The sequence below is a fragment of the Polyodon spathula genome, chromosome 23 (assembly GCF_017654505.1).
Source record: "Polyodon spathula isolate WHYD16114869_AA chromosome 23, ASM1765450v1, whole genome shotgun sequence".
In the NCBI taxonomy this organism is placed as follows: domain Eukaryota; kingdom Metazoa; phylum Chordata; class Actinopteri; order Acipenseriformes; family Polyodontidae; genus Polyodon; species Polyodon spathula.
Genome location: NC_054556.1, coordinates 27,946,323 through 27,957,961, shown reverse-complemented (window position 1 = coordinate 27,957,961; position 11,639 = coordinate 27,946,323). Strand labels below are relative to the sequence as shown.

At 55.0% G+C, this 11,639-nt stretch overlaps 1 protein-coding gene across 5 annotated transcripts in view; it reads right to left on the bottom strand.

Moving 5' to 3' along the window:
* Positions 1-1,252: 1,252 nt before the first annotated feature.
* Positions 1,253-11,639, bottom strand: part of LOC121298025 (chromodomain-helicase-DNA-binding protein 6-like) — a 40,341-nt gene continuing 29,954 nt past the window's right edge. For all 5 annotated transcript variants that reach the window (XM_041224748.1, XM_041224744.1, XM_041224745.1 and 2 more), the window contains 6 exons: positions 11,397-11,612; positions 7,906-8,304; positions 7,326-7,508; positions 6,933-7,070; positions 3,710-3,814; positions 1,253-3,348 (listed from right to left, as the gene is read on the bottom strand). In XM_041224748.1, the coding sequence (XP_041080682.1) occupies positions 2,500-3,348; positions 3,710-3,814; positions 6,933-7,070; positions 7,326-7,508; positions 7,906-8,304; positions 11,397-11,612 (1,890 nt within the window). In that variant the 3' untranslated portion in view covers positions 1,253-2,499. The remainder of the gene's footprint in view (positions 3,349-3,709; positions 3,815-6,932; positions 7,071-7,325; positions 7,509-7,905; positions 8,305-11,396; positions 11,613-11,639) is intronic.

The window sequence follows — 11,639 nt, the reverse complement described above, 5'->3', positions numbered from 1 at the left end:
AATCAGAAAAATTTAATTAAAAAAAAAAAAAGGGCAAAAGGCGATTTAATTGCAGCTGGTAAAGTTTGACGTAAGAAAAAGCATAAGATGGATACGACAGAATCAACGCAACAATAGCAGATTTTCGTTGCTTTATAAAAATGTAAAAATGAAATCACGTGGAATGGATAGCACACAGCAGAAGACTTTCTGTAAAGAAATGGAAAGAAAAGTGACCCGTCAAAGAGGCTTATCTATAAAAACAACAAAAAATTGTAACAAAAGAGGGACAAGATTGACATAAACAGCAACTTGCAATCGGAACTCCCGCCTCGACGGCTCGCCCAACTCCCGCCTCGACGAATCGCCTAACTCCCGCCTCGAGAATGCTTAACTTTGCCTCGACGGCTCGCCCAACTCCCGCGCCAACTCCGCCCTCGGGGTCGCCCAGCTCCCGCCTTGACGGCTCGGCGGAGCTGCCTCGACGGGTCGCCCAACTCCGCTGCCGAGCGCCCAACTCCCGCCTCGACGGCTCGCCCAAAGGGCCTCGAGGCTCGCCAAGCTCCGCCTGACGGCTCGCCTGCCGAGCGGGTTGAGGGCGGAGCTGCCGCGGTAGGACGGGTCGCCGGAGCTCCCGCCTTGACGGCTCAGCGGAACTCTGCCGAGACGGCTCGGGGGGCGGAGCGCCTCGAGGGCTCGCTTGCCGAGCCCAAGAACTCCCGCCTCGACGGCTCGCCCAACTCCCGCCTCGACGAATCGCCTAACTCCCGCCTCTAGTCACGTCTCCCCTCCATGCTCAGCAGGAACAGCAGGGTGTAATGCTTGAACCTGTCCCCCTGCAGTACTCATGTTGGTTAATGGCTACACTCTGGTGTAGCAGAGGAACTCTGAGATCAGGCACAATTCGGAGAGCCACGGGGCTGTTTTCAAACTTCAAAAGAGTTGAACAAAGCGTGACAACAAACAGAAAACCACATATCTAAACCACAAGAGGAATCCATTAGTTAAGAGAAATCGGATATTCACCTCTGTACAGAGTTGCTTTTTTAATGGGACTTAATAACAGAAACGTGAAGCATGGAACATGAAACTACAGGCTTTCTTGTATTAAAAAAAAAAAAAAAAAAGATTAAAAGATTTTTTTATTTTTATACCAATATATATATATATATATATATATACACACACACACACACATATATATATATATATATATATATATGTGTATATATATATATATATATATATATATATATATATATATATAGCTTGATCTAACCTACAGTACTAAAATAGGGTAAATTATACAGAAAGACCGCAACCTTTACAGGCACTCTGTGTCTTGTACCCTAGTGATTTCTTCTAGAACTCGCACAGAAGCACGCTATGAACGTCTTTGAAAAACATTCCTTCTGCACGCCGATCCACCCATGTGCTTCTGTACTGACACAGCACACTAGCATGTACATCCAGGACAAGCACATGTGCGTCTGCAGGGACTTTTAAAAGCACACATTCTGCAAACATTACAACTGCAACTTAAAAGGATTGTTTAAAAGTGACACAGCAAAATAGATTTGTTTGTGTGTGTGTGTGTGTGTGTGTGTATGTGTATGTGTATATATATATTAGTATTTAACCTTGGCTCTTTGAAGCTATCCCCAGCGACAACTTCTGAAGGCCTCTAGAATTTCCTTTTGTTTTTTTTTGTTTTTTTTAAGCAGCGATATTTCTCTTTCCTGCGGGACCCTGTGTGGGGGAAATTTGGGGTTGGTTTTGTTTTTGCATACTGACCTGGAAAGATATAAGTGTGGGAAGAATTTGAGAACCCTGTTAACACCAGCAAGAAAACCTTGCAACATACAGAAACGAAACAACCAGCACTGAGAATAAAATATAAGGATACATCGCTGGACCAGGACCCCAAGCGTGTGATACAATCCAGCAACCTGCACAGCTTACTGAGGGACCCCGCTGCAGCACAGTATACTGAGGGACCCTGCAGTACACCGAGGGACCCTGCAGTACACCGAGGGACCCTGCTGCAGCACAGTATACTGAGGGACCCTGCAGTACACCGAGGGACCCTGCTGCAGCACAGTATACTGAGGGACCCTGCTGCAGCACAGTATACTGAGGGACCCTGCAGTACACCGAGGGACCCTGCTGCAGCACAGTATACTGGTCCACCTGCTTTGAGAGTGCTGTGAAGCACTGAGCTGAAATCCAACCCCCACGGTGCTGTGTGCATAAGCAGCAGCTTCACAAAAGACCACCAGTCTGATCACTGGACACAAGCCAGGCTTGAGGGCAGGGGCAGGACTCTGCATGCTTCAAACCCTTAGAGCCGCTCCAGTGTTTGTTTCAAATGAGCTTGAGACGGGGGCTAGAATCATCACAAAGTACAGTGGAGAAGATCTATAAACATTAATAATAAGTGTATAATAAAAGACTTTACATTTAGATTTCTGACCTACACACCACACACTGGTAACTCTGTTGTACAGTACGAAGGCTGGCCTATAGTAACCCCTCCCCCTCCTCAGCTGTTTGCTCTGCACAGTCCCCTGCGGGCAGCGGGGGCGGCTCCTGTTCTGTGCTGGTTTGGTTCTGGGTCTCTGGAGGGGATTCAGTCTGAGAGGTGGCTTTGCACCCAGCTTCGTCCTCCTTCACTTTCCTCTTCTTGCTCTTGGGGCTCTCACCCGAGGAGCTGGCCTGCTGCACGCCGGGCAGCGCCATGCTGACGCCATGTGGGAGGAACATGTGCGGGTACAGCAGCCCATGAGACATGCCCGGGATCAGGAAAGGATTGAAAGCTAGCGGTCCGCTCGCAGTTACTGTGGGCTCAGGGTGGCTGCTGGTGCTGGTGGCACTCTGCTTCTCCTCTGACTCCTCTCTTTTGGGTGCGTCCGCAGGGTCCTTCTCCGCCCCGCAGGAAGAGGGCGATGTGCTGCTGCTGGTGACGGTGGTGCTGCTGATCGCTGCAGTGGCTGCCGGCTTCAGGAGTCCGCTGACGCTGAACATGTGTGGCTGGACAGCGGCCATGCCATGCAGCATCATGGGCAACATGTTCAGCCCGCCCTTGCCCTCCTCCCCAGCAGGGAGCGCTGTGGCAAACCCATGAGGGAAGCCCACAAGTCCAGTCAAGGGGAACCCCTGCATGTTCCTCAGGTTCTGGAGGCTCACCAAGTCCATGCCGCTGATCAGTCCGTTCATGAACAAGGACCCCATCGCAGAAGGGGAGTCTGGGATGGCTCCAGCTGCCTTGACCACCTCGCTCCGGGGACGCCTGCCTCTTCTCCTGGGGCCCGGGTCTCTGAAGACTGGCTCAGTGAGGATGCGGCTGAACTTGTCTTCCGGAAGAAACCCCTGCAAGATACAGACGCGCCAGTTTGCAATCAATTAGAAACTACAGCAAAACACACTCTAAACCATTAACGATGTACAATAACTGCTGATTAAAATCACTTTGATTTCTAACAGAAGGATTTGACTTTGCATGCGACTACTGTACTTATAGAATTCTGAAACAGCTAAGTTTGCACAAAAACCATAACAATATCTTTATTACAGATTTTTTAAATTTTATTTATTTATCTATTAAATACTCACTAATGGCGAGTTCAGAAATGCTAAAGGAAACTTGAATTAATTGACAAACATGTCGACTATGTCACTGAAAAAGACTTCTAGTTTCTTTTAAATAAAGAAAATCAAAAGAAACCCGTACGGAGTGTTTGACGATCTCAGCCCAATCTGATGTCACAGCATACTCTGCATTGGCATCCAGCCACCGGGACAACTCCTTAATAGCTGGAGCCATTGCGCCTCCCAGCTAGAACACAACAAGAAACACAGTCAGTACAAGAGCACACCCAAACCTTAACCCCCTACACCGACACCCACTGGAGCCTTAACCCCCTACACCGACACCCACTGGAGCCTTAACCCCCTACACCGACACCCACTGGAGCCTTAACCCCCTACACCGACACCCACTGGAGCCTTAACCCCCTACACCGACACCCACTGGAGCCTTAACCCCCTACACCGACACCCACTGGAGCCTTAACCCCCTACACCGACACCCACTGGAGCCTTAACCCCCTACACCGACACCCACTGGAGCCTTAACCCCCTACACCGACACCCACTGGAGCCTTAACCCCCTACACCGACACCCACTGGAGCCTTAACCCCCTACACCGACACCCACTGGAGCCTTAACCCCCTACACCGACACCCACTGGAGCCTTAACCCCCTACACCGACACCCACTGGAGCCTTAACCCCCTACACCGACACCCACTGGAGCCTTAACCCCCTACACCGACACCCACTGGAGCCTTAACCCCCTACACCGACACCCACTGGAGCCTTAACCCCCTACACCGACACCCACTGGAGCCTTAACCCCCTACACCGACACCCACTGGAGCCTTAACCCCCTACACCGACACCCACTGGAGCCTTAACCCCCTACACCGACACCCACTGGAGCCTTAACCCCCTACACCGACACCCACTGGAGCCTTAACCCCCTTAACCCCCTACACCACCCACTGGAGCCTTAACCCCCTACACCGACACCCACTGGAGCCTTAACCCCCTACACCGACACCCACTGGAGCCTTAACCCCCTACACCGACACCCACTGGAGCCTTAACCCCCTACACCGACACCCACTGGAGCCTTAACCCCCTACACCGACACCCACTGGAGCCTTAACCCCCTACACCGACACCCACTGGAGCCTTAACCCCCTACACCGACACCCACTGGAGCCTTAACCCCCTACACCGACACCCACTGGAGCCTTAACCCCCTACACCGACACCCACTGGAGCCTTAACCCCCTACACCGACACCCACTGGAGCCTTAACCCCCTACACCGACACCCACTGGAGCCTTAACCCCCTACACCGACACCCACTGGAGCCTTAACCCCCTACACCGACACCCACTGGAGCCTTAACCCCCTACACCGACACCCACTGGAGCCTTAACCCCCTACACCGACACCCACTGGAGCCTTAACCCCCTACACCGACACCCACTGGAGCCTTAACCCCCTACACCGACACCCACTGGAGCCTTAACCCCCTACACCGACACCCACTGGAGCCTTAACCCCCTACACCGACACCCACTGGAGCCTTAACCCCCTACACCGACACCCACTGGAGCCTTAACCCCCTACACCGACACCCACTGGAGCCTTAACCCCCTACACCGACACCCACTGGAGCCTTAACCCCCTACACCGACACCCACTGGAGCCTTAACCCCCTACACCGACACCCACTGGAGCCTTAACCCCCTACACCGACACCCACTGGAGCCTTAACCCCCTACACCGACACCCACTGGAGCCTTAACCCCCTACACCGACACCCACTGGAGCCTTAACCCCCTACACCGACACCCACTGGAGCCTTAACCCCCTACACCGACACCCACTGGAGCCTTAACCCCCTACACCGACACCCACTGGAGCCTTAACCCCCTACACCGACACCCACTGGAGCCTTAACCCCCTACACCGACACCCACTGGAGCCTTAACCCCCTACACCGACACCCACTGGAGCCTTAACCCCCTACACCGACACCCACTGGAGCCTTAACCCCCTACACCGACACCCACTGGAGCCTTAACCCCCTACACCGACACCCACTGGAGCCTTAACCCCCTACACCGACACCCACTGGAGCCTTAACCCCCTACACCGACACCCACTGGAGCCTTAACCCCCTACACCGACACCCACTGGAGCCTTAACCCCCTACACCGACACCCACTGGAGCCTTAACCCCCTACACCGACACCCACTGGAGCCTTAACCCCCTACACCGACACCCACTGGAGCCTTAACCCCCTACACCGACACCCACTGGAGCCTTAACCCCCTACACCGACACCCACTGGAGCCTTAACCCCCTACACCGACACCCACTGGAGCCTTAACCCCCTACACCGACACCCACTGGAGCCTTAACCCCCTACACCGACACCCACTGGAGCCTTAACCCCCTACACCGACACCCACTGGAGCCTTAACCCCCACCGACACACCGACACCCACTGGAGCCTTAACCCCCTACACCGACACCCACTGGAGCCTTAACCCTCTACACCGACACCCACTGGAGCCTTAACCCCCTACACCGACACCCACTGGAGCCTTAACCCCCTACACCGACACCCACTGGAGCCTTAACCCTCTACACCGACACCCACTGGAGCCTTAACCCTCTACACCGACACCCACTGGAGCCTTAACCCCCTACACCGACACCCACTGGAGCCTTAACCCCCTACACCGACACCCACTGGAGCCTTAACCCCCTACACCGACACCCACCGGAGCCTTAACCCCCTACACCGACACCCACTGGAGCCTTAACCCCCTACACCGACACCCACTGGAGCCTTAACCCTCTACACCGACACCCACTGGAGCCTTAACCCTCTACACCGACACCCACTGGAGCCTTAACCCTCTACACTTCCACATGCACTGGAGCCTTAACCCTCTACACTTCCACATGCACTGGAGCCTTAACCCTCCTACACTGGAGCCTTAACCCTCTACACTTCCACATGCACTGGAGCCTTAACCCTCTACACTTCCACATGCACTGGAGCCTTAACCCCCTACACTGACACCCACTGGAGCCTTAACCCTCTACACTGACACCCACTGGAGCCTTAACCCTCTACACTTCCACATGCACTGGAGCCTTAACCCTCTACACTTCCACATGCACTGGAGCCAGCTCCTTTGTACTGATGAACCCTCCCCTCACATGGCAGTTACAAAGGCTTGCATTATCAACCACACAATCACAAGCATGTCGACAGCAGTTCTGCTAAGCAGGGCTAATGATCCTCTCTCAGAGAGCAAGTGAAGATGCTAGGACTACTGTGTGTGTACTACTGTGCCCTTACCCTCCTCCCTGTGCCCTTGTGCACCACAGGGACCCTCTCCTCTCCGGTCAGCGAGTTCACGTCCAGCTTGCTGGGGTCTTTGCAGCGATGCCTCCTCTGCTTGGGTCGCTCCGCAAAGCCGTGCAAGATCCCAACGTTCTGTCAAAAAGAAAAGCACCTGATTGGACGCTGTGTCTCCACTGGAAGGATGGGTTCTGCAGTGTCTGCAAGCACAGACCCCCATTGCATAGCACTTTGATACATTCCTGGTTTTGCAATGCGCTTAATAGGACACACCTGAGATTACCTAATCGCTGCAGCTAAATCAAGCTTGTAGTAAAACCTGGAATGGGTGAAACAAAAAATGCAATAGGAGTCTTCTTTCCATCCCTGCAACAGGAATACTGCACTCACATGGGAGAAGGCGGGCATCTCCATTGTGTAGTTGGGATTTTGCCTGAGCCACTCCAGCAGGCTCTTGTTGGCGACCTCCCTTTCCATCACCACACTCTGTGTTTCTTGAGTTTGTGTGGCAGGGTTTCGCCTGTCAGACGGCACGGGCCCAGAGCAAGGCAGGCCTGGACCCTCCTGACCATTCTGAGAACAAAAGCAGCAAAGCGAGAAAAACAGAGTCACATGACAACTTCACATGCGCTCAAGCCAGGAACACGTTCCGAACAGTAACGGCTCCCTTACAAGTCAACAGCAACACAAAAAATGAGCAGCTTGATGAGAATCAGAACAACGGCACTGCTGGTAATCAGTTCAAAGAAAACCAATAATGTATTTATGAATGTGTTTAAACAATATATACAGTAGTGTGCACACAAGCTAGTGCTTGAGTAGTCTTGAGTAGTCAACTGACTTGCATGCTAGAAACCTCATGAGCAGCATAGGCAGACCCAGTACATTAACAACACCTTCTCTATTAACAATGTGCTGTGTTTACTTCGTCTTGCTGTGCTGGATGTCACTCCTCGACATGGTTACCGACCTGCTCCTGACTCTGAAGGCTTCTGTTTTTGGCGAATCGCAGGTCCACCCCTTCCACGTTCTTCCTGCGGCCCCGCCTCCTCCTCAAGACGGCGTCATCCCTGCGCAAGTTACCGTTGACGATCTGCCCGGTGACGGGGTGAATGAGGCCGGCCTGCAGGATCCCGGCCATGTCCAGTCCCAGTGAGCTCTGCCGGGGGCCAGCGGAGGCCAGCTTGGGGGAGCTGCCCGCAGACAGGTCCCCCGCCTTCGAGAGGTCCATGGCAGCCTCCTGCCAGCCATTCAGAACCACCGGGATCTTCTCCATCCTGCCCTGCTTGGAGGTTGCCTCCGATTCAAACTCAAACCCCCGCCGGCTTCTCCTGGGGTCCCGCATGAATGACATGCCCACCAACCCATCCTGACAAGCAAAGGGACAGCATCGATTACAGTCAGGTCTACCAGGTGCAGCCCCTACACTACAGCACTGCTCTCCACAGTGCAGCCCCTACACTACAGGACTGCTCTCCACAGTGCAGCCCCTACACTACAGGACTGCTCTCCACAGTGCAGCCCCTACACTACAGCACTGCTCTCCACAGTGCAGCCCCCCCTACACTACAGGACTGCTCTCCACAGTGCAGCCCCCCCTACACTACAGCACTGCTCTCCACAGTGCAGCCCCCCCTACACTACAGCACTGCTCTCCACAGTGCAGCCCCCCCTACACTACAGCACTGCTCTCCACAGTGCAGCCCCTACACTACAGCACTGCTCTGTGCAGCCCCTACACTACAGCACTGCTCTCCACAGTGCAGCCCCTACACTACAGCACTGCTCTCCACAGTGCAGCCCCCCCTACACTACAGCACTGCTCTCCACAGTGCAGCCCCTACACTACAGCACTGCTCTCCACAGTGCAGCCCCCCCTACACTACAGCACTGCTCTCCACAGTGCAGCCCCTACACTACAGCACTGCTCTCCACAGTGCAGCCCCTACACTACAGCACTGCTCTCCACAGTGCAGCCCCTACACTACAGCACTGCTCTCCACAGTGCAGCCCCTACACTACAGCACTGCTCTCCACAGTGCAGCCCCTACACTACAGGACTGCTCTCCACAGTGCAGCCCCTACACTACAGCACTGCTCTCCACAGTGCAGCCCCCCCTACACTACAGCACTGCTCTCCACAGTGCAGCCCCCCCTACACTACAGCACTGCTCTCCACAGTGCAGCCCCTACACTACAGCACTGCTCTCCACAGTGCAGCCCCTACACTACAGCACTGCTCTCCACAGTGCAGCCCCTACACTACACTACAGCACTGCTCTCCACAGTGCAGCCCCTACACTACAGCACTGCTCTCCACAGTGCAGCCCCTACACTACAGCACTGCTCTCCACAGTGCAGCCCCTACACTACAGGACTGCTCTCCACAGTGCAGCCCCCCCTACACTACAGGACTGCTCTCCACAGTGCAGCCCCCCTACACTACAGCACTGCTCTCCACAGTGCAGCCACCCCTACACTACAGCACTGCTCTCCACAGTGCAGCCCCTACACACTGCTACAGCACTGCTCTCCACAGTGCAGCCCCTGCACTACAGCACTGCTCTCCACAGTGCAGCCACCTACACTACAGGACTGCTCTCCACAGTGCAGCCCCTACACTACAGGACTGCTCTCCACAGTGCAGCCCCCCCTACACTACAGCACTGCTCTCCACAGTGCAGCCCCTACACTACAGCACTGCTCTCCACAGTGCAGCCCCTACACTACAGCACTGCCTCCACAGTGCAGCCCCTACACTACAGCACTGCTCTCCACAGTGCAGCCCCTACACTACAGCACTGCCCTCCACAGTGCAGCCCCTACACTACAGCACTGCTCTCCACAGTGCAGCCCCTACACTACAGCACTGCTCTCCACAGTGCAGCCCCTACACTACAGCACTGCTCTCCACAGTGCAGCCCCTACACTACAGCACTGCTCTCCACAGTGCAGCCCCTACACTACAGCACTGCTCTCCACAGTGCAGCCCCTACACTACAGCACTGCTCTCCACAGTGCAGCCCCTACACTACAGCACTGCTCTCCACAGTGCAGCCACCCCTACACTACAGCACTGCTCTCCACAGTGCAGCCCCTACACTACAGCACTGCTCTCCACAGTGCAGCCCCTACACTACAGCACTGCTCTCCACAGTGCAGCCCCTACACTACAGCACTGCTCTCCACAGTGCAGCCCCTACACTACAGCACTGCTCTCCACAGTGCAGCCCCTACACTACAGCACTGCTCTCCACAGTGCAGCCCCTACACTACAGCACTGCTCTCCACAGTGCAGCCCCTACACTACAGCACTGCTCTCCACAGTGCAGCCCCTACACTACAGCACTGCTCTCCACAGTGCAGCCCCTACACTACAGCACTGCTCTCCACAGTGCAGCCCCTACACTACAGCACTGCTCTCCACAGTGCAGCCCCTACACTACAGCACTGCTCTCCACAGTGCAGCCCCCCCTACACTACAGCACTGCTCTCCACAGTGCAGCCCCTACACTACAGCACTGCTCTCCACAGTGCAGCCCCTACACTACAGGACTGCTCTCCACAGTGCAGCCCCTACACTACAGGACTGCTCTCCACAGTGCAGCCCCTACACTACAGCACTGCTCTCCACAGTGCAGCCCCTACACTACAGCACTGCCCTCCACAGTGCAGCCCCTACACTACAGCACTGCTCTCCACAGTGCAGCCCCTACACTACAGCACTGCTCTCCACAGTGCAGCCCCTACACTACAGGACTGCTCTACAGTGCTACACAGCACTGCTCTCCACAGTGCAGCCACCTCTACACTACAGCACTGCTCTCCACAGTGCAGCCCCTACACTACAGCACTGCTCTCCACAGTGCAGCCCCTACACTACAGCACTGCTCTCCACAGTGCAGCCCCTACACTACAGGACTGCTCTCCACAGTGCAGCCCCTACACTACAGCACTGCTCTCCACAGTGCAGCCCCTACACTACAGCACTGCTCTCCACAGTGCAGCCCCCCCTACACTACAGCACTGCTCTCCACAGTGCAGCCCCTACACTACAGCACTGCTCTCCACAGTGCAGCCCCTACACTACAGCACTGCTCTCCACAGTGCAGCCCCTACACTACAGGACTGCTCTCCACAGTGCAGCCCCTACACTACAGCACTGCTCTCCACAGTGCAGCCCCTACACTACAGCACTGCTCTCCACAGTGCAGCCCCTACACTACAGGACTGCTCTCCACAGTGCAGCCCCTACACTACAGCACTGCTCTCCACAGTGCAGCCCCTACACTACAGCACTGCTCTCCACAGTGCAGCCCCTACACTACAGCACTGCTCTCCACAGTGCAGCCCCTACACTACAGGACTGCTCTCCACAGTGCAGCCCCTACACTACAGGACTGCTCTCCACAGTGCAGCCCCTACACTACAGCACTGCTCTCCAAAGAGGTGAGCCCCTACCTTGGCGAGTTGAGGGACGCCAGCCCCAATGCTGAAGCTCAGGCTCTGGGTCGCAGGGACCCGCGCGGACAGGACATTGTTTCTGTGAGCGATGCTGTTCGCACAGCTCTGGGCAGACACAGAGCTCGGAGAGTCAAACTGCTGACTAGAAGATGGCCATTTCCCCTTCAGGATGGCGTGGCAGATGTTATCGATCCGGTTGATGATCACCCGATCCTGGGGGGGGGAATGGAAAAAAAATAA